Genomic DNA, 21,065 nt, shown 5'->3' on the forward strand with positions numbered 1-21,065 from the left:
AAACATCCAAATAAGTATGATATTTTAAAATTCGATGAAATCTCTACAGAATACTTTGAAGTCGTCACATTATTTTTCCTGCTTTATAATACACTCTCGGAAAGTAACACTCATTCAAACATACTTAGCTTACACTACATTCAGGTACAACATTCAGAAATACACAACAATCTATAATATCACCGCTGGCGGAATTCAACCCTTATTGGCACGGTCGGTGTTAATGTCAAGCCGATTTTGAACTTAACATCTTCTAACTTGGTTATAGGTAAAACTTGAAATCGCCTTAGGAGATTCACCAGAAACACTTTCATCTCCAACATGGCGAACTTTTGTCCTGAAAATAAAGAGCAAACGTTTTTTCACGATTTGGTTTTCTCCACAGTCTATATGAAATTACCAATACAATTCCTCAAACCGGCACTGAATGGAATATACACGAAAGGATGCCGGTGCTGCATATTCTCGGGCATGAATCGGGTTGGATCGAATTTTTCAGGATTAGGAAAATATTTTGGATTTCGATGTAAATCGTAAATGTGTATATTTATCATGGAGTATTTAGGTAGTATTATATCACCTGGAATAATCGAATTTTTTTATTGGTTTTAAAATTCCATGGTTTTGTATTAGTGCCTTGAAAGAGATAAACCCCCATCCTTACGATGGTATGTTACCATCTTACACGAATGTTTCTTACCTAGCTTAAAGTCTTCAAATAGACCTCTCGATATAAACGGAACGGATGGATAGAGCCGCATTGTTTCTTTAATGACGCATTCTAAATATTTGAACTGGCTGTAGTCAGATATGGTTAGTGTCGTTACATCATCTGAAAACAAAACATTGATAAAACAACGTCAAGGCTATTTCAGGCTTATTATTTGCATTAATTAGGAACATAATCACACAAAGAATTAATCATATTTAAACAACAAATCCTTACTTGTCACTGAGATTATTTCCTCATAAACTTTTTCCTGTACATCGGGGTGGACTGCTAGCATGAATAAGCTAAATGTGACTGCAATCGAAGTAGTCTCGTATCCTTCGAACATAAAGGTATCGACTTCCTCACAAATATCCAGATGGGCAATATTTTGCCCATGCATTTGCGCTATCAAAAGTGTGTCGAGCATTGCATTTCGTCGTTTTTCATTGACTAAGCTATAAAGATATTTTCGCTACATGTAAAGGGTTGACTGTATAACTATTTTCTTTAGAAAATACCTCAAATCCTGATTAGGAAAGTTGCCCACATTTTTATTGGCGAAATCAAGCCGCCTTTTATTGATTATTGAACTGGAAAAATGGTGGACTTTATCGAGGTAGTTGTCGCAAGTTTGCTTATTTCCGAATAACTTGTAGACTATTTTGTTGTAGAAACAAGGATTCAGGCTTCTACCAACTAAAATATTTTGTAGTTGATTTACGTTGTAGCGATAATTGTCTCCATCCTCGTAAGTTGTTAGTTTGACTCCCATTGCGGTTTCTGTGAATAAACAAATCAAGTTTGAATAGATATTGGTTACCCCCCTATCTAAATATCATATAAGGGCCACTTCATTACTTTTTCATCTTTTTTGGTTGAGCAGTCTCTTAGAATGGGTTCCTACTGTATTTTTGTTTTACCCTTGAAGTTCATCTTCCATGTGCTACTCTCATATAACAACATATAAAGAACACTAGCCCAAAACAGTCTCAACTTGATCTCGGTGTTCAGATAATTGAGATAACTGCATTTCCGGAATTTAGACAGAGCAGCGAAAGCGGATCCAGCGCTGTTAATGCGTCGGGCGACATCCAGTTCGATGTCCCCATTGGCAGAAGCCACGCTTGTTAGATATACAAGTTGATCGACGACTTCGGTGCTCAGATAGGAGGGCCAGATTGAGAACCTTGGTTTTGTTCGTGTCTCTTCAGTCGAACTCTACTTGCCTCTTTCCAAATCCGGAAACATTTGGCCAAGCTCTATGACGCTGTGAGATGTCATCACCATACTCGAGGAGTTTCAGGAAAGATATCATCGTCCATTGAATTACTTCACGCTCTTCGGAAAAGACAGCATGACGAACGTCGCGGATAACAAGAAGAAATAATATCGGTGGCAACATGCAACCCTGGTGGACTCTGCTTTAGACCTCAAAATCCTCCGTGATTTTACCTCAGTGCAGCACGTGGCATTTTGCCTCATCATATGTCGTTCTGATTATAGCTATTAATTTCTCCGTAATGAAAGTGGATGAAGGAGTCCTTTTTGACTCACACACCGGTCCTTCTCATGTTATTATAAAAAATGCTACGTGGCTTTATCCGATGGGTGGAAGCGCACTGCAATTTGGAATACAGAAGGATTGATTGCGCACGTTGGCACCCTAAGGGAAAACATCGATTGAGAAGGCGATCCCTCGTCATGAGTTTTCCGACTCCATACGGGCAGTCAAGCTGTTTTTTATCTTTTTCTTTTTACCTTGGAATTCGTAGTTTTTGCGTAATGGAACAAGTGCTCCTTATCATGCACGGATGATTGCCTGAGCAAGAGGGCAATCATGACTGCCATAAGAAGTTTAGGAAATAATTGAGAAATATACAGTAGGGGAAGGGGGGTGGGGGGATAGCAAAGCTTTGGGCCCAAAAGGAAAATCTAATTAGACATTCAAGCTAAAGGTAAGATCGAAAACGTTTGCCAAGTTGTTTCCATCGTCATCGTCCATTGCAGCAGATTTTTCCCGGCATGATGGCAGTGATATTGGTAATAGCTAGTGACAACTACTTGGAAGAAACACGAATCTAGCGTAAAATTTTCATTAACATTGAAGTGAAATGAAATGAAGAGGTGTGCGGTATACATTCAGGGTGTTTAAGTCTGAAGAAAAGAGACGAGAAGGAGGTGATTCTCCTCAGGTTTAAAATTTTTAGTAGGTCCGGAATAGAGACATACTATGAAATAGCTGAAGCTAAAAGTATAGTAAGAAGACCCGGGGACCGGATTTTCTCTTTATGGCCCCGATGATACCGGTATATGAATTCTAGGCCACGAAATACCCTCCACCCCGACATCAGCTCAAATAAAGTTGATAATCACGTATTACTGCAATTTGTAAATTTACTGGAAAATCCCTTTAAGTTCATCTTAGGGACAAAATTTTGCAGTAATATATTTCATAAAACTAGAAAATTCGGTGTAAATCAGGACTTAGCTAAGCACTAATGAATGGAGTAAGTATCTTCCGAAATAAGTTGCGTATATGCATAATAAAGAATTTCCCTTAAGAAAGGGAGAAGCTACTTCTTTCATTATTAAAAAATTTTGCAAGAATTAGAAATTCTCATATATTACTATTAGGGTTTCTATAGGGTTCGCTTATTAGAGCCACTTACAACCCTACAGTCATTGAGGCTGGTTTGAATTAGCTTCACTTTCTCACCGCAGCTCGCGCTTTTTCGAACTCAGGACACTTGCGCTTCCGGTAGTATGTCTGTTATCTAGGCTATCTTTTTCATCACATAACATACACTTGGAGTCAGTATCTATTAACGACACATGTAAGAGACACTTCAAGCGCCTCTTCGAAGAAATCTATTCTCACTCCCGCCAAGTAGATTTTTGACCTGGCCGCGAAAGACTTCGGCTTTACTCTGGTCAGATCTTTTCAACCTTAGTATGAGGTCCCTCTTTTCCTGCTGACATTTCTCCCAACTTTTTCTTAGTATGCCTGCGTAGGACAAGGCTAAAAAATATTATCGACTCGGGGCGAATTCTCATTTTCTCCTTCTTTTTTACCTTTTACCGCTTTTGGCTGAGTCCAACCGCTACGTGCCTAAATTTACATTAACAATAATAGAAATGATCTAGAATTTTCCATATAAGAAATACTCAAAACCCTTCATACCTGGAGCGTTAAGCTTCCAGTTTCCAACTTGTTTATAAATGATTTAGGAAATGCTGTGTCATCGCTACAACTCACTCAATACGAAGTTAACGAGGAGACATTTTTCAGCAAAATAAAATAGCCTCTCACACGGTGATAGGAAACATGGATGTTGTTAAAGCTTATTTCCAAGTCACACGATCTTTTGAAATGAGACCTAACAGGGTACAACTTTTGTTTCTTTGGTTACTTGTAGAGTATGTATCAGGATAACTCATTGCGCACAAGCAATGCTATGAAATGTTGTGAATAACTTCAAGGTTGGTCTGAAAAAGGCTACGCTTGGGAGCGTGCCATGATATTGGTATTTTCAATCCTTAATAACATTTACTTGAATTTGGATTATCATTCTTTCGAACTTCGCGAACTTCGCCATGTTATTAACATAACATGTTAGTGCTAAGCCCAGGTAAAGGAGGAGGGTTTGAGGCAACGTAGTTTGCACTCTCCTCAGTAAAACAAACATAAAATGCTGAGATCGGGGAAACAGATAAATGAACTATGGTTGAAATTATGTCACTATGCTAAATCCTACCTAATCTCTCTTGGTGATAGGTCCCGCGACAGTCCGACCAAGAAAATGCATACAATGTCGGTAGAAACAACATAATCGGAATCAGTAACAAGGCTCGGAAAAATTCTAGGGTGTTCACCTCAGTCGACGCGGCAGGACGGGCCCCGCACTCACATAAAGGAGCACTCAACATCTGCGAGCCGCTTTGATCACGCTGCTCCCAGGGTAGAGGTGAGACAGCGTCTGACGATTTGCCTCTGCCATGGCAAGAAACCGTAAAACCGTGATCGGTTAATTTTTAGAAAGCTTGGGTCCTAAGCCCTAAACTAGGGGCCCGTGGACCAAAAAAGAGGGAGTAACTTACTCCCCATTTGGTCCGGTGCATCATTAAATTGATGGAACCCTCCATTCTCAAAAAAATACGAAATACTTGGCTTTAGAATGACGATATTGAAATGAAGGTCCGTGAAAAGGAACGCCTCTACCACAAATTTCTCGACGATAAAAAGCTGGCCAATTGGTAAATTTATAAGAATGCCAACCGGGAAGCAAAGAAAGCAGTCGCTGCGCTGCGCGCCATTATAAAAATCTTTACGATAAACTTCGAGCAGATTTCAACTGAAAAATTTGCTCATTCTCCACTTCCACAATCATTGCAGGCATTTGGGCCAGTTCCAGTCAGCGTAATTGGTGCTCAGAGGTGGCGGTGAGGAAGACGGGGCGGCAACCCTGTCGGCCAAATCAAAACCAAGTGGCTGAAGAAAACCTCCATAGTGGTGGCACCGGGAGACGCTGTACTCATTTTGGCTTGCCGGCCGTGATGCAGTAGGCGAATGCTCCAAAGGCCTAATCAAGGCGATCAGACCCGAGTCTACACGGGGACTCATCTGAAGTAGCAAATTGGTCACGAAACCTCACCAGGGGTATACCGGTACCATGGGAAGCCCCTGGACTCTCATACTTCGGGTGAACTCCCGTTGTGTGTGAGTACAGCTCGGTTATTTGCGGTTGGCCCCCTAGTGGGAGTTTCATGGAGGTTGTTGGTTATGCTCAAGCGAGAAGAGACCTTCGGACCTCGACGTGGTGTTGCGTTTCAACACGAGTGCCGTACACCTTAGTTCGGTAGAGATTTAGGTAGGTCTTGCATCCATCAGTATGAATGCGAGCAATGCACTTGCTACAGACTGGTACCGTTGTTGCTTTTCACAGCGGGGCTCTGATTGTGGTCACAAAATCAATCCGTGTCTTAAAAAGACCGTGGGATTAAGTCGTCCAGACAGGTGCTCACGTAAAACCCTCAAGGACTCACTATCAGCGCAACTGAAGTCGAGGAGGCAATAAAACGAATGAAATCGGGGAAAGCTACAGGACCTGACGGTATCGCATCTGAGCTCTGGAAAATGAAGAGCTGGGACCCAACACTGCGGCTCAGAGAATTCTTTAGTCGGGTTATTTAGGAAGGTAGAACACCATCTGACTGGCAAAAAATTACCACAGTTCTAATTCAGAAAAAGAAAGGTAATCCAGCAGAATGTTCAAATGTTCAATCAATACCATGAAGATTGAAAGCATTCTTGACAACCGTATTCGTAAAATCGTTGAAATAACCGTGAATCAAACCGGATTTGTCAAGAACTGCAAAACTACTGATGCAATACATGGTACGCGGTTACTCATGGAGAAACACTGTGAGAAGCATCGCCCTCTTTACTTTGCATTTCTGGATATAGAGAAAGCGTTTGTCCTTGTGCCACACGAACTCATCTGGTATGCTTTATGACAGCACTTATTACCAGAAGAACTCGTGCTCTGGACTGAATTGCTCTAGCATGAACCGAAAAGTAAAGTTCGAAGTGTGGCGGGTGTATTAAAACCGCTTCGTGTGTCTATTGGTGTTCATCAAGGAAGCGCCCTCTCGCCACTCCTCTTTGTTCTTGTTATGAACACTGTAAGGGGCATCCAATGTCCAGCGCCCTATACACTGCTCTATGCAGATGACTAGCGTTAGCTAGTCGCCTCATGCAACACGGTCTCACATTGAATCTGAATAAAACTGAGCTTTTGACAACCGATCCCTATAAAACAGGCACAATCACTGTCAGCGGCAATGACCTGTTCAGAACTGAGCGATTTAAATATCTCGGATCAATGCTATCAGTCAGTGGAGAACGGCGTTATGAAATTGCTTCACGCATTACCGTAACCTGGATGAAGTGGCGTTCCACAACTGGTGTTCTTTGTGATCGATGTATCCATGTCGTCCGTCCTGTCACTCTCTATCATTCTGAGTGTTGACCGACTATGAAAGACAATGAATGGCGTCTTTAGGTAATGGAGATGAAGATGTTGCGTTGGACTAGTGGCGTGACACGTTTTGATCACACCCGAAATGAGGATATCCGCGATCGATAGAATTCACTTCCCAAAATTGGTTTGAACATTGAATTCAATGGTAAGCGACCAAAAGGCCGAGGTATTTGATAAAACCAAATGGTGAAACCGATCACGATGAGCCGACCCCGCTTGTGAACGGGACAAAGGCTGAAAAAAGAAGAAGATGTCCAAGAGGCATAAAGGCGTGTAGGATGATGGTTCACTTAGAAGTTTACCAGCTTTAGGCAACAATGCTAGCTTTTGGTGTTTTCACACCTCAAGAATTCTATCCAAGCGTGCTTTAAACAATTTCAGTAATATGTCTGGCCTTGACTTAACAGTCGGTTTTGTTTGGTATATCGTTAAGGCCCGGTGCTTTTTATCTTGCAGTCTGTTGCGAATCTCCAGTACTTCTTCCAGCATTACTGCGGGTATAACATCCACATCTAAAGTTGTTGATGACCATTGCCGCGCACTCCTTCCTAAGAAAATGAACACTTAAAAATTTTCAGGTGTTTATGATATGGAACATTCAGAGCTGCCTGACTTTTGAATTTCTTAGACAGTTCACTGCTGTACCAGCAGTTAGGCCTTCCACTGGGGAAAGTATAACGTCTTGCATCGATGAATCGCACGTCGCCGCGTTGCACTCCGCGGTATGGAAGGCTCTCTCTGAGGCTGTGCCTGATATAGTCGTCTGCTCGAACAGTTCTATAATAGTTTGCTGGTCAATTGCTTTAGCAAACCAGCCTGACGGGCTCCTAATTCTTCGATGTTTAGGTCCCTAACCTCTCGCTGGTTTGTTCTTGGTCTAAGACGATGGCTGTTGTGGGCTAGTGTAGGACTAACACAAGTCAGGTCCACAACAGAACCGCCCCTTTTTTCGCGTTTAAGACCAATCTATCCAACATGCTCTTGAACTTTGCTAACGCCGTCTATTTTTCCTCAAATGACTCCAGTCCACATCATATGATCTTTTGAGATGAGCACATCGCTTGGTCCCATCATTTAATAGACCTAACAAGGTACAACTTTTGCCTACAGAGTGTGTATCAGGATAACTAATCGGGAACATGCAATGCTGCCGAATCTGATGAATAACTTCAAGGTTCGCCCGAAAAAGCCTACACTTTTCATACTTACCACAAATGGTATCCAAAGTAAATCTCGGTACAATATCATCCAAAGATACAGATAAATTAGCATATCGGCTATTGATGACGTCCACTAGTCTTTCACTTTCTTCCCTATATTAAAGAAATTAAATATTTAAATTTTAACGGACGACTTCTCAAGTGATAATTCAATTCACTTACTTGAAAACTTCAAAGAACTCTTTTAATATACTGAAATGGAAAGTTGGCGTAATTAACTTTCGCCGGGTATGCCATTTTTTTCCTGCGTTAAATGAATAGAAAAGTGTAGTCCGGGAAATTTATCAGCTAATGCTTCTTACCATAACTTGTTAGTAGTCCAGAACGTACAAACTCTTTAATGGGTCGATAGAGAAAACTTTTGCGTGCAGTTAATGGACTGTTAAGTACCTGCTCTGCATATTCTGGATTCACAACGTTCAAGATTGGGTAATTGAAAATGTATAAGAGGTACGAGTTGGGAAACTGCAGGGCCCGTTGGCGAAAATATGAAAATAGTTGTTCTGAAAGAGAGAAAGTTTGAGTCGATAAAGTATCTTCTCCAAATTGACGGTGTCATCATCTATTTTTTTCAAATCTAGGAAGCGTTTTTGGGGTCTATCTGGTTATCTTCAGATTGAATATCAATCAGAATACGGAAGGTTCTTTTGTATAATTATATTCGATAACGTCAACAATCATCTGTTTCACTTCATATAAAAAAATTCAGATTCTACATAGGCCAGGCAATCTTAAAAATTTATTACGGTAGGTGACTCGTTGGGAAGCCTAACATATGCATTGTATTTAAATACATTAGATCTCCGGGTTCTTAATCTTTTCTGTTCAATTGTATCTCTGATACGTAGAGATTCTTTACAATAAGTGATGTATATGCTGATGAGCAAAGATAGCGTACATATAAATGGTCTTTAAGTTTCTACAGTAAAAGTGACTAGATAACGTCGCATTTAAGAACAATAAAAAGCGGTTCGTCATCTTCCCCACTCTAAATATCTCATAAGCTCCCATTGAGCTGAACTTGCCCCCAAGTCCCAACTTATTAATAACACTTTATCTTCTCCTTTTATTATATCAATTACAATGTAACGACGATTTCTGCATTCAAATGGAATCATTTGATTAATTTCATGTGAGTGAATTCCTGCCACCCAAAATGAATGTTTATGTAGGAATCTTTATCTGTTGGTAGATGGATGGATGACCAGTACGTGGAATAGCCCAGTGCTGTCGACGAGTTCTATTTATACAAATCAATCTGTCTTGCAGTCAAAGTCGTGCGTTACAAATGTTGTGGATTGAAAAGGTAAACAGAATAGTTTATAGTTGAATAACATCGTCTTTATTACTATTTAGTGTCAGTATCAGTATTTGACGGTGCTCTTTAGATCCATATTGCGTTAGAATAAATGTTCATGAATGTCTATATACTATACTATACATTGATAGTACCTTGTCTATGATCCTTTTAGGTAAAATCTAAAGAAGCAATCTACATATATTGATGGTTGATGGCACATATGTTATGCACACATTCACATATGAATAGGTTTTTTTGTTCGTACACGGGGGTGAAAACATCTAAGTAAGGTACGTCCGCTCTAGCTCAGCAGCGTGAACATCGGAGTTAGAGCCGGCGGGTTTGGGATTCGCACTCAATAAAAATCACCCCGGCACCTCTAGCCCCAACCTCTCTCTCTCAACCTTTCTAGCCGAGACTTTACCCCTCTCACTGTCTCCGTCGCGTAGACTCCACAGTCTCACTCCTTGGGGCTCTCATCCGTCCCATACTAGAAAGTTTTCTCTAAAAGGCAATTCTTAACCTGAGACGCTAATATCCAGGAACAGCTATTTCAGACAACACCCAATTAATTCGGTTCGAGTTGGTAGGGTTAAATACATCTTTGATATCCAATACAGAAGCCACCAGTATTCAACGCATCTTTTGTCAGATTCACCACCATGTTTATTGCATCCATTATAGAGTGGGCGCCCCGAAACCTATACCGGCGCTCCGACAAGCCATTGTCGTTTTCGACGATGGGTCATACTCTGTTGTATATAACTCTCTCCAGCATCTTCACCATTCTATCCAGCATTTACATCGGCTGATATGATGCTGGAACTCCAGACGGTTTAATGCGCTCCGGAAGCAACACCAGCTTTTGCTTGTTCCATTGAGGTGTTAGTGAAGAAGACTGGCTTAATCTTCACTGTCAGCTTAAAAGCTATCTTGGGGATGCCATCCAGACCTAGAACCTTGTTATTGCTTATCCTACCACATATTTCCCGCAACTTCTACTCAGTTACTGGAGATATCACCCACTCGTTGATCTGGACCACCGTTTGCCTTCTGCTGTTTTGGTAGTGAGGAGACTGAGTGGGAACAACCTTTTTCAGAAGGCTCGGGAAGGTCACCTAAGGCGGTCTTCACAGCCTTTTCATTTTCATCCTGTAGACACTCTTTCAAGCTGCCCGCATTTATCTGTGCGTCTCCTTTCAGTCCTCGCTACCGGGCTTTCCCCTAAATATTTAGCAAAGCTTTTTTGTCCGGAAACATGCTGCTCGCAAATTATAATTTCGTTGTTCCGCCAGTAGTTTGGTTGCCTACTGGGGAACAGTCGCCTTCTGCGCATAGTAATACTGCATGGTCTCATCATCATTGCTTGATTTGAGTGACTTTTTCTCTGGCCATATCATCCAGTGATATATCAGGCTTGAGCGCCGCGGAGCACATACTCCCCTCAACAGCTTTCGCCGTTCACGAGGATATCCTTCCAGGCATTTTGCGACAGCTTGATTTGCCCTTAATCTTTTTGCAGATTACTTGCTGGTCGCTGTGAATATAATCCTCACTAACTTGTCAAGAAACTCTACTGGCTAACGCAGCGTTCGCGTAGTCGTATATTATGTCCATTATACACACCAGCACCCTTTCTGTGAAAGAGTATGAGGTCCCGACATTCGCGAGTACCATTTCTAGCTCCGCGACTATTTCAAGTAGAGCACGTCCTCTAATGTTCGTTCTCCGGTTGTCCCATTCAAGAGCCAAAGCGTTAGAATTGCCTGCTATGATTTTCAGCCACCGTTCTTTCACGTTCAAAAGCAATACGCTTAGTATTTGCTTATACTTCGCAAATGCTACCCCCGTGGTTTTGATAGGACCCACCAATTATGACCACATCGATGTCTTTCTCGCGGATGGTTTGCGAGAGTAGATTATGCATCGCTTGGCAGTGGTTAAGATTGATTTGTATCAGCTGCATCTGTGTTTTGCGTTCAGGGCTCTCCTATATTCCGGGTACCTGCTGCTGCCTGAAATATGTCGATGGTCCATACACTCCTTCTTTTTATACCGTACACAATTTTGGTCAGTCAGCAGTCCTTGATTCTATGACCTTCCGCTCTGCATATCTTCCATTGTTCGGACCTGTCGTTGGAACCAAATCATATAACGAATCACTTCAATATCACCTGCTCTGACAGTCAACCCAGCTTATTCTTCCTCTCCTTACTACCAACAGTTTGAATTCTGCTTCCGCTGGTAGACTGATAATGGCGGTTTGTATTCACCATAAGCTTTCCTTAGCGTTTTCACTGCTGACTCTTGTAGTTCGTTAAGATCAAACTGCTTCTCCAAGTCTTCACAAACCTCCTGCTTAGTGGTGATTTCATCTATATCCGTGTAGACTATAGTAATCTCAGGTCTGCCAGCCCTTATGTCGGTTTCGTGTCCTAGGGGTATCCCAATTTGTCTCAAGAATTTGTCTGCAGTTACATCCTTACATTTCTTGAGCTATATCATAAGCTTTCCTTTCTGAGACGGTCTAATGCAACTAACCTTATCTGTCAAATTGGTGAATTCGGGGTCTGTGTTTCTTTTCTTAGGTAAAATATTCTCTAGGCTTCCACATCCACATTGTGAGATCCATTCCCTTTTTGCTGGAATTGCGGAGTTTCACTGGCTGCTTCAGCCACTCTCCTTATCTGCACCACTTTTTGGAAGTTGAAGATGAATGAAGAGGGAGGGGGGGGGGGGGGAGTTGAGTAGAGGGAGTTTGGAGAGAAGAATATTATAGTCAAGGACATCAAGGGCTTTGGAGAAATCACTGTAAATAGCATGGACCTTCTGTCGTAAATTAAAGCAAAACTTTTAAAACTGTTCAAAATCGCAGTGCTGCCCAACTGCAAGAATCTAGATGCTAAACAGCCAAACTATATGGGCCCAGCAATACCTTGGAGCTATTGCCTAAACAATTGGGTGCGACTCCAATTGATTATACGCGAGAAGAGTTACTTTATCCCGAAATTTACAACTAAGAGGATGTGGAAGAATGATGAAGTGGTGGGTTTGGGGTTGGAACGGGGACGTCATTTAGCATCTGGAATCACGACAGGCATAGATAGATTTGTTAACAATCTGGAAAGTGCGTTAATTCATGAAAAACATTTGACCCCTCAACGACATATAACAAAACCTTTATTTGGTAATTGAAGGAGTCTTAATCAGAGTTGTCTCTATATGTAATTTTTGCAGCTTGGTGCTTGCCCAAGAATGAGAGGTCCGTGGATCAGAACCGTGGAAGTTTGTTGCTTCCCAACTGCTCTGGCCTGCCATCAAAGGGGCTAGTTTGGCTTCGGTCGGCTTAGGCCGGCTTAGGCCGGAATTTTATTAGGCAATTTTTGTCCTGGTTACAATTGTTGAATTTATATAAGGGAGCAAATACCGCCTTGTAGCCACTTTGGTCAGGTTGCTCCCAGGACATGTGAGGTGAGGGTGAGCTTAATGAGTTGCCTCTGCATAGCAATTGTACAGATCATATAAATCCATCTCAGTTAGCGTCACGGTGCCGCTAGTCTTAGCGATTTCCCCAGCATCTCCATTATCCAAAATGCTACTGCCACGAAAGTGAGGATTCGGCTGGATTTTTGTTTAACCTCCTTAATAATAATAAATGGCGCAACAATCCATATTAGATCAGGGCCTTGAAGTGTGTTAGAGTACTTCATTCAAGACCATAACGGTACACTACAGGATTACAGTACCCTGTAGGAGGCAATGTGGTCAGCAAGCTGAATCGACTGGTATCCGAAGTCAAATCACGATACAAATTCCACTGCCACCAATGAGATTTGAACCGTGACCTTCCGTACGACAGCCTTGTGCTCTAACCACTCAGCTACCCGGGGACAATGCCTTACTACATTAGGGAAGATGCGCCCACCATATTACTTATTAAAAACAAACAATTTACTGCATTTATTACATAAATCTGCATATAAATCCAATTACAGCTAAATGCACGGACATTAGCTTCGGCATGACCATGTGGTGTGTGGAATTACCTCATAAAACGCACTTTCGCGGTCCTGGAAAAACCTTTGTATATTTCTTGCCTGGTTCTAGTAAGAGTCACGCAATGGAAATTGGACAGGCCATCCTTAGACGATCTTAGGGATGCTTCAGAACTGCTAGCTTATCTCAACGCTACCAATTAACAGAACCGGGAAAGTGTTCCCTCTAGTAAGAAATGGAACCACCACTTAAAGAGGTAAAGGGTTTTAGTGAACGAGTATCCAGATCGCTGTAATATCGACTTAGGAAGAATGTCAAAAAAGAAATTTTGAGTCGCTAAAGGCTTTCCAAAAATGTCTGCCCTATTATGGAGTACTTGATCAGATTAGTGCAGAGTGTAAAGAGAAGAGAAATCCAGAAAGGTTCTGTGTTGTTATATGCAAGAAATATTGAAGAAGCATATGCGAGTTTGACAACCGACGCGTAGGAACTCTGCTTATAAACAAGAAATATATTGTACCATGGGATGGGAAGGGATGGTAATCCATAAAACGATACAGGGTATTTATAGAGTTAAAAAGTATTAGGGGTTACATTAGAGGTCGAGTTAAAATCAGAGGAAGAACGTAGTATGAAGCCCCATCTTCTGAATGCGCGACTGATGAGATCCCAGTAGTGGCAGTCGAAACGAAGGGTATTCTGCAAGTTACCCTAATGTAATGGAAAGAACTCAGGTTGGATAAAACTTGTCCATCAAAAGAGGAGCAAAAAGGTAGTTGAGAAGTGATATCTGGTGACGTTTAGTGCCAACTTATTTGCAAAACACCAATGCATCAAGATGTCCAGATTAAATTGGTGGAAGACACCATTGGGAACGAGGCAGAGGAAAATATTTAAATATTTTTCCTGCTTGATACACTAGAATCTAAGACTTATTTTGTTGTTATTTTGGTGGTATATGTGAAGTGATTTGCGGGCAATGAAGTGAAGGGTTGAAAAAGGGCTAGGTCCTCCGTGCTCCTTCCCAAACTGGCTGCAGTGCAATAGTGCTATGCAACAGGATTTTGATGATTTCTTCTGAGTAGCTGAATATACAATTATAAATACTAGCGGACTTGTGCTGCCCCTGTTTGTCATTTTCGATGATGAGCTTCAACATTGTTCTCAGTAACATCAACTTCAGGAAGTTTGTTGTAAATTTGACGACCTTATGTAGTTTAGTTTAGTTAACTGGGGGGAGCCGCAGCTCTGAGCACTCAGGCCATTGTTAGGCCCATTGTACTATCTCCGTAAGTTGCCTATTCAATGGCTTCCCGCTTACGGTGTTCGCAGGCTTTAGCGAATCTTAGAACATTCTCCAGAGGCAGAGAGTGTGCAGATTCTTCATTGAAGAAAACCTTGCCAAGGTGTCTTCGTCTGAGATCTGAGGATGCATGGCAGCTGCATAAAAAGTGCAGGGCCGTCTCCTCCTCCTCCTCACATTGGCTGCACACAGCCGAAACCACTACCCCAATCTTTTCCATATGGTAGTTTAAGGGGCAGTGTCCCGTCAAAAGCCCTACTAGGGTTTTCATGTCCCACTTCTTAAGGGGCAACAAAAATGCCGCTCTAGTGGCCCTAGGCTCCTTCACTAGGATTTTCGCTTGCCGGCAAGAGTTTAAATTTCTCCACTCGTTTGTGTGAATCCTTGCAATTTCACCCTTCAGAGTAGACTTGACAGTAGATGATCGGATTCCAAGAGCTGGTTGTGGCCCCACCATTGTAGATCCAGACCCTCGGCGAGGCAGTCTGCCAGCCTCCTCATTACCAGCGATGTTAGAGTGCCCCGGCACCCACATCAGGAATGTTTCGTTCAGTCGGCCAAGTTTCAGCAGCACCTGATGACAACTCCATACCAACTGGCTTGATATGTTGTTGCCATTTAGTGCTGATAATGCCGCCCGACTGCCGGAACAGATTCGAATGGTGCGACCCCTCCATTTCTGTCCCAGACATTCTTCTGCTGCCAATGAAATGGCATATATCTCCGCTTGGAATATGGTTGTCATTTTTCCGAGGGGTCGGGCCAGTTCTATAATCGGATTCTTCGTGAACACCCCTGCGCCCGATCCATCCTCCATGACTGACCCGTCGGTGAAGATTATTAGGTCTGTAATCTGAAGAGACTCATGGCCACTTGTCGACCATTTTTCTCTTTCGGTGGTTACGACAGTGTATGTCTGTTCAAAGACGAATCTGGAAACCATATGATCGGTCGGCATCAGGGCTACCGGATGTATTTCAAGGAATTTCCAGATAGACGCATGACCGTTTGATTGGCCGCCTTTCCACGTCCCAATGGTATCGAGCCTATATGCGTCGTTGGCCGCTTTCCGTTTCACCTTCAAGTGAATGAGGGGTAAATTTAGGATAGCTTTAAGTGCCGCAGTCGGCGTAGTACTCATTGCTCCAGTAATACTTAGGCAACCAAGTCTTTGAATCTGCGTTAGTAGCTTCCTGCTGTTAGCAAAGTTCAGTCTTGACGACCAGACGATGCATGCATACATCAAAATGGGTTTTGTTATGGATGTATACATCCAGTATATTCGTTTAGGTGAAAGTCCCCAGGTCTTTAACAATCGCATTCCTACAGCACCAGAGCAATCTGCAGGATTTCTGATATTGTTCCTGGATATGATGCTTCCACGTTAACTTGGAGTCGAAATGTACTCCAAAGTACTTGACTGTTTGTGCCAGCTGGATTTCCGCCCCTGCTAAAGTGGGTAGCGTACAGCTGCCCCACCTGACGTTCCTAGTGAAAATAACTAGTCCAGTCTTCCTAGCGTTCACCGTGAGTCCATTGCGGAGGCACCATCTGTGGATTACATGCAGTTGACGACCTTATAAGTCCGTTCATACTTTTTTTTCTGACATTTTTAAATTTATAGGTCACATACGCATCAATTCGTAGTCCTTTTAGCCGCTCTGTAATGTTCTTCTACTTCCATTTTAGGGCAGTCGCTTACTGGTTTTCATAATTTCATACCACAGCTGCCTGTTTCTCCCTACCTACTATCTGGCAGTCATTTCCAGCATATAATATTTTATGCTATAGAAATTCTCATAATTTCCTTTTGGAACTTAGAGCATGAGGATATTATGCTCTTTCATATTTTCAACCAAAAATATCTTAATATGCACATTATAAGCTGACGTTTTTCATGTTTAAGACATTCCAATGGCTCTTCGGTGGTGTCACAGAGAGTGGTTTTTCATCCAGTTTTCTAATTCATAATTTATTGTTGTTTCCCTTGAAATGACTGATGAAATAGAAGTCTTCTCTCTTTATAGCACATATTTTTCTTTCTGTAAAAATAGAAAATTTACATATGTGCATATGTGGGTCATTAAGCCATAGCTTTGGCAAAATAGACACGTGTGACAACGCTTATGTAATGCACATAATTAAAACCGGAGCGGCAGGCAATTGGAACTACTCACCAACTCAGATTCAAAATCGTTAGACAGCGGACGTGTGCCATCACTCATTCACAACAGAGTAACTAACCCTCGAGTCGGATTTCTACACGATAAACGCGCCGGTTGACAGTACCGCTAAATGTGGTACTGACCATACTACTTCTGCCTTCTGGGTTTCAAGAAGTCATTTTTTTTTGTTTCGCATATTTCGATGTTATCAGAAATACTCTACATGAAAGATTTTGTGAAATGCGCTTTTCTGCGTAGGTGGAATCTGAGACGTAACTACTTCGGGCTTTTTGGAACGCTTTAGCGACACCTGGACGCTTTGTCCTTCCAAATCCTTTTTCCGGTATAATAATTTTTGATTATTGGAAACCAAAAAATAACAAGGTTACTAAGAAGGAGACCTCTATGATTCTGGCATTACAGATAATTCCTCCCATCACATTTTATTGCTTCATTTATCCTTAAACGCGATTTCCTAAAGGTTACCTTTTTAAGTATGGGATATGCCTTCTATTAGAAACACTGGTAGAATTGATCTTTTTTTTCGTTGGTCAGTAGATATTTTCTCTGCGTTTCATCAAGGTCGATTGCCAAATTTTTGTTTTGTTCTATTTTTACAGCTTCAAAAAGGCCAAAAAATTGGTCGAAATGATTGTTTTTAAAAAATTCATTGCATAATTTTTGAAGGATTTGAAAATAAGAAAAAATTCTCTAGCGAACATAGCACCAATATTTTATTCTGTTTTTCTATCGCCAGGATCGTAGATAGAAAATCCAAGTCCGGAGTGACAGTCATACGGGTCTGAGGCGAAACTTAAGAGAGCCCTCTTATTACCCATTTTTTAATTGAAATTTTTATTTCGAGTCCCTTAGAAAATTTCGGGCCGAAAGGAATCCTCCTTTCCCACCCCCTCTTGTCGGGCCTGCTTGGGACAACTCAGATGGCTGAAGGCTTATCACAAAGTCGTCTGTGATGCTTATGCGGTAATGAGAATTTGAGGGGGGCTTGTTTGCGTTGTCCTGGCACTGATTGGTAAATAGGAAAGTCTTCTCAAAGAACCTAAAAACTGAACTAAAGCAAGGGACTGCTTACGATATGAAAAGGAGGTCCTTTAGGATGACGCAGTTGGAAAACTTCGGAGTTATTTTCATAAAAGCATCAACACTCTATTTACGTTCGTAAAAAACATTTCCACTAATAGTACACCGAACAAAATCCATATACAAATACATCATTTTGTTATTCAAACGCGCTTTATACTCTTCCCCTTAAAATCAAATCAGATTAACATCAAAAGAAAAAGACACTTCTCATACCATTATTCAACTTCACTAAAGTCAAACAATTCCCAAAAAACCATTGTCCTTTAACAATTGGAATTGCGTCTTCCACTTTGCCACCATTCACTGTTTTCACTTTTATTTTATACAAGAATAGAGTTGGTATTGTAAAATATAAAATAGCAATAATAATGAGTAACACAATTATAAGACCAAGAAAAAGCGAAATCATCTTTGAAAAACTATTATTATCTTAAATTTAAAAAATTACTATTTCAAATCAACCGCGCGATCAAAGACCGACTGAAGAGGCCATGATCAAGTGCACATTATTTTATGGAATGAAAACTGTTCTCGCCTTAGGAAAGCCATCGCAAATGTCGTTTGAGTCAATACAAAACTATTTGGTAGCCAGAAAATACAAAACATGTTTCAGAATTTCACACATTGGTTTAGTAGCGCTTGGGCAAAAGATTGCATTTTGCACTGGTATCTGGCTAATATCTGCATTTTGAGGAATTTAGAAAATACATATTTGGATAACTCCCTCAGCAGCATGTGTGAGAGATTACTAATTAACCGACTCGAGAAAAGTAAAGTTAACACCTAACCGATTAAATATTGACCGTAGCAGGTTGAACTCTTCGAAAGTGCTTATCCCTATAGATATTAGCTATTTCTGAGTAAAGATACTTCTGGAATGTAAGATCATAAAAATATTTTATATTGATTTTTAATTTTGTGAAGAAAAAGGACAATTTCAATACTTTTCTAGGAATTAATCTAGCTGGCGTAATCTCTCACACATTTCTTCATTTGAAATATTTTAATTTATAATACGTACGTAAATCGGATGGCTCCTAGGTCCTTGGTTCACATATCCTTCGACAAAATCAGTTTAGCTTTTCAACAAAGGGCCCTTCCTGAGTAATATACTCACTAAATGTAGAAGTTCCACAGGGTTCGGTATATGGTCCCCTCATATGATTCATCATCATCATTAACGGCGCAACAACCGGTATCCGGCCTAGGCCTGCCTTAACAAGGAACTCCAGACATCCCGGTTTTGCGCCGAGGTCCATCAATTCGATATCCCTAAAAGCTGTCCTGACCTACGCCATCGCCCCATCTCAGGCAGGGTCTGCCTCTTCTTCTTTTTCTACCATAGATATTGCCCTTATAGACTATCCGGGTGGGATCATCCTCATCCATACGGATTAGGTGACCCACCCACCGTAACCCATTGAGCCGGATTTTATCCACAACCTGATGGTCATGGTATCGCTCATAGATTTCGGAATCGTCCATCCTCATGTAGGGGGCCAAAAATTCTTCGGAGGATTCTTCTCTCGAACGTCCACGTTTGACCAGTGCGATTTGATGTTGTTGGTTGGTTGGTTGTAGCCCAAGATCTCGCGCCAATCAGCGCTTGCTCGATTTGGATGAAGTTAGTTTGTACGTCTCGGGTCGTTCTTCTCATGATGTCGATGTCGTCAGCATAGGCCAGTAGTTGGGTGGACTTAAAGAGGATCGTACTACTCAGCATTTACCTCAGCATCACGGATCACTTTTTTCAGGGCCTGGTTAAAGAGGACGCATGATAGGGCATACCCTTGTCGTAGACCGTTATTGATGTCGAATGGTCTTGAGAGTGATCCTGCTGCTTTTATCTGGCCTCGCACATTAGTCAGGGTCAGCCTAGTCTGTCTTATCAATTTCGTCGGGATACCGAATTCTCTCATGGTCGTGTACAGTTTTACCCTGGCTAGGCTTTCATAGGTGGCTTTAAAGTCGATGAAAAAATGATGCCACTGATGTCCATATTCCGAAAGTTTTTCCATCGCTTGCCGCACAGAGAAAATCTGATCTCTTGCTGATTTGCTTGGAGTGAAGCCTCTTTGGTATAATGCTCTGGGCATATGGGGCTATCCGGCCTAGCAAGATAGCGGAGAATATCTTGTAGATGGTACTTGCAATGTGATACCTCTATAATTGCGGCACTGTGTGATATCTCCCTTTTTATGTATAAGACAGATAATGCCTCTTTGCCAGTCGTCAGGCATTGATTCGCTGTCCCACACCTTGAGCACAAGTTGATGAACCACTTGGTGTAACTGGTCTCCTCCATATTTAACCAATTCGGGTGTAATTCCATGGGCTCCTGGCAACTTATGATTTTTAAGCCGATGAATTGCACGGATTGTTTCTTCTATACTTGGTGGTGGCAGTATTTGTCCGTCGTCTTCAGTTGGCGGGATCTCTAACTCGCCGATGTTCTGGTTGTTCAGTAGTTCATCAAAGTACTCAACCCATCGCTCCAATATGCCCATTCTGTCGAAAATCAAATTTCCCTCTTTGTCTCGGTAGGATGAACATCGGGCTGTGTAAGGCTTCATCCTGCTGACTTGTCGGTAAAACTTCCGCCTACTGTGCCTGGCGCGGTTGCTCCCTGTACTTTTCTAGTTCACAGACTTGTTGGTTCTCCCAGGTTTCCTTTTTCCGGCTGTGAAGTCGCTTCTCCGCTCGCCGGAGTTCGTGATAAGTCTCTGCGCGTGCCCGCGTTCTTTGTGAATGCAACATTAATCGGTATGCAGAATTCTCCCCTTCCATTGCTCGCTTACATTCATCGTCAAACCAGCCGTTCCGACTCCTTTTACGGCTGGGGCCAAGTATGTTTGTTCCCATATCCATGATAACGTTCTTCAGGTGATTGTCAAGATCATTTGTTGATGCTTCACCTCCAGGATCTCTGTTGACTGCGGTTATTGCGGCATCCATTTCCCTCTTATAGGTATTGCGGAGGGTTGTGTTGTGAATGGCTTCAGTGTTAACTCTCACCTGATTGTCAGAGGAGATTCTGGGTGGTGTTGTTATTCAAGCTGGGAGCACCATGCCAACGAGCTATTGATCCGAGTCTATATTCGCCCCTCTATATGTTCTGACATTCATCAAAGCTGAGGTGATGGCGTTCAATCAACACGTGGTCAATTTGGTTGAAAGTGGTATCCTCTGGAGAGGCTCACGTATGTTTGTGGACCGCGTTCCGC

At 41.9% G+C, this 21,065-nt stretch overlaps 1 protein-coding gene across 1 annotated transcript; it reads right to left on the reverse strand.

Moving 5' to 3' along the window:
* Nucleotides 1-4: 4 nt before the first annotated feature.
* LOC119661127 (probable cytochrome P450 4ac2) lies at nt 5-18,303 on the reverse strand. The gene is made up of 9 exons (XM_038070326.1): nt 18,055-18,303; nt 8,276-8,476; nt 8,136-8,217; nt 7,963-8,066; nt 1,231-1,492; nt 947-1,167; nt 701-832; nt 401-580; nt 5-337 (listed from the first exon to the last, which is right to left on the reverse strand). The coding sequence occupies exons 1-9, from the start codon at nt 18,248-18,250 to the stop codon at nt 180-182; spliced, it is 1,536 nt and encodes a 511-aa protein (XP_037926254.1). The 5' UTR covers nt 18,251-18,303; the 3' UTR covers nt 5-179.
* Between the last annotated feature and the right edge of the window lie 2,762 nt (nt 18,304-21,065).

The sequence above is a fragment of the Hermetia illucens genome, chromosome 1 (genome assembly GCF_905115235.1).
Source record: "Hermetia illucens chromosome 1, iHerIll2.2.curated.20191125, whole genome shotgun sequence".
NCBI classification, from domain to species: Eukaryota; Metazoa; Arthropoda; class Insecta; order Diptera; family Stratiomyidae; genus Hermetia; species Hermetia illucens.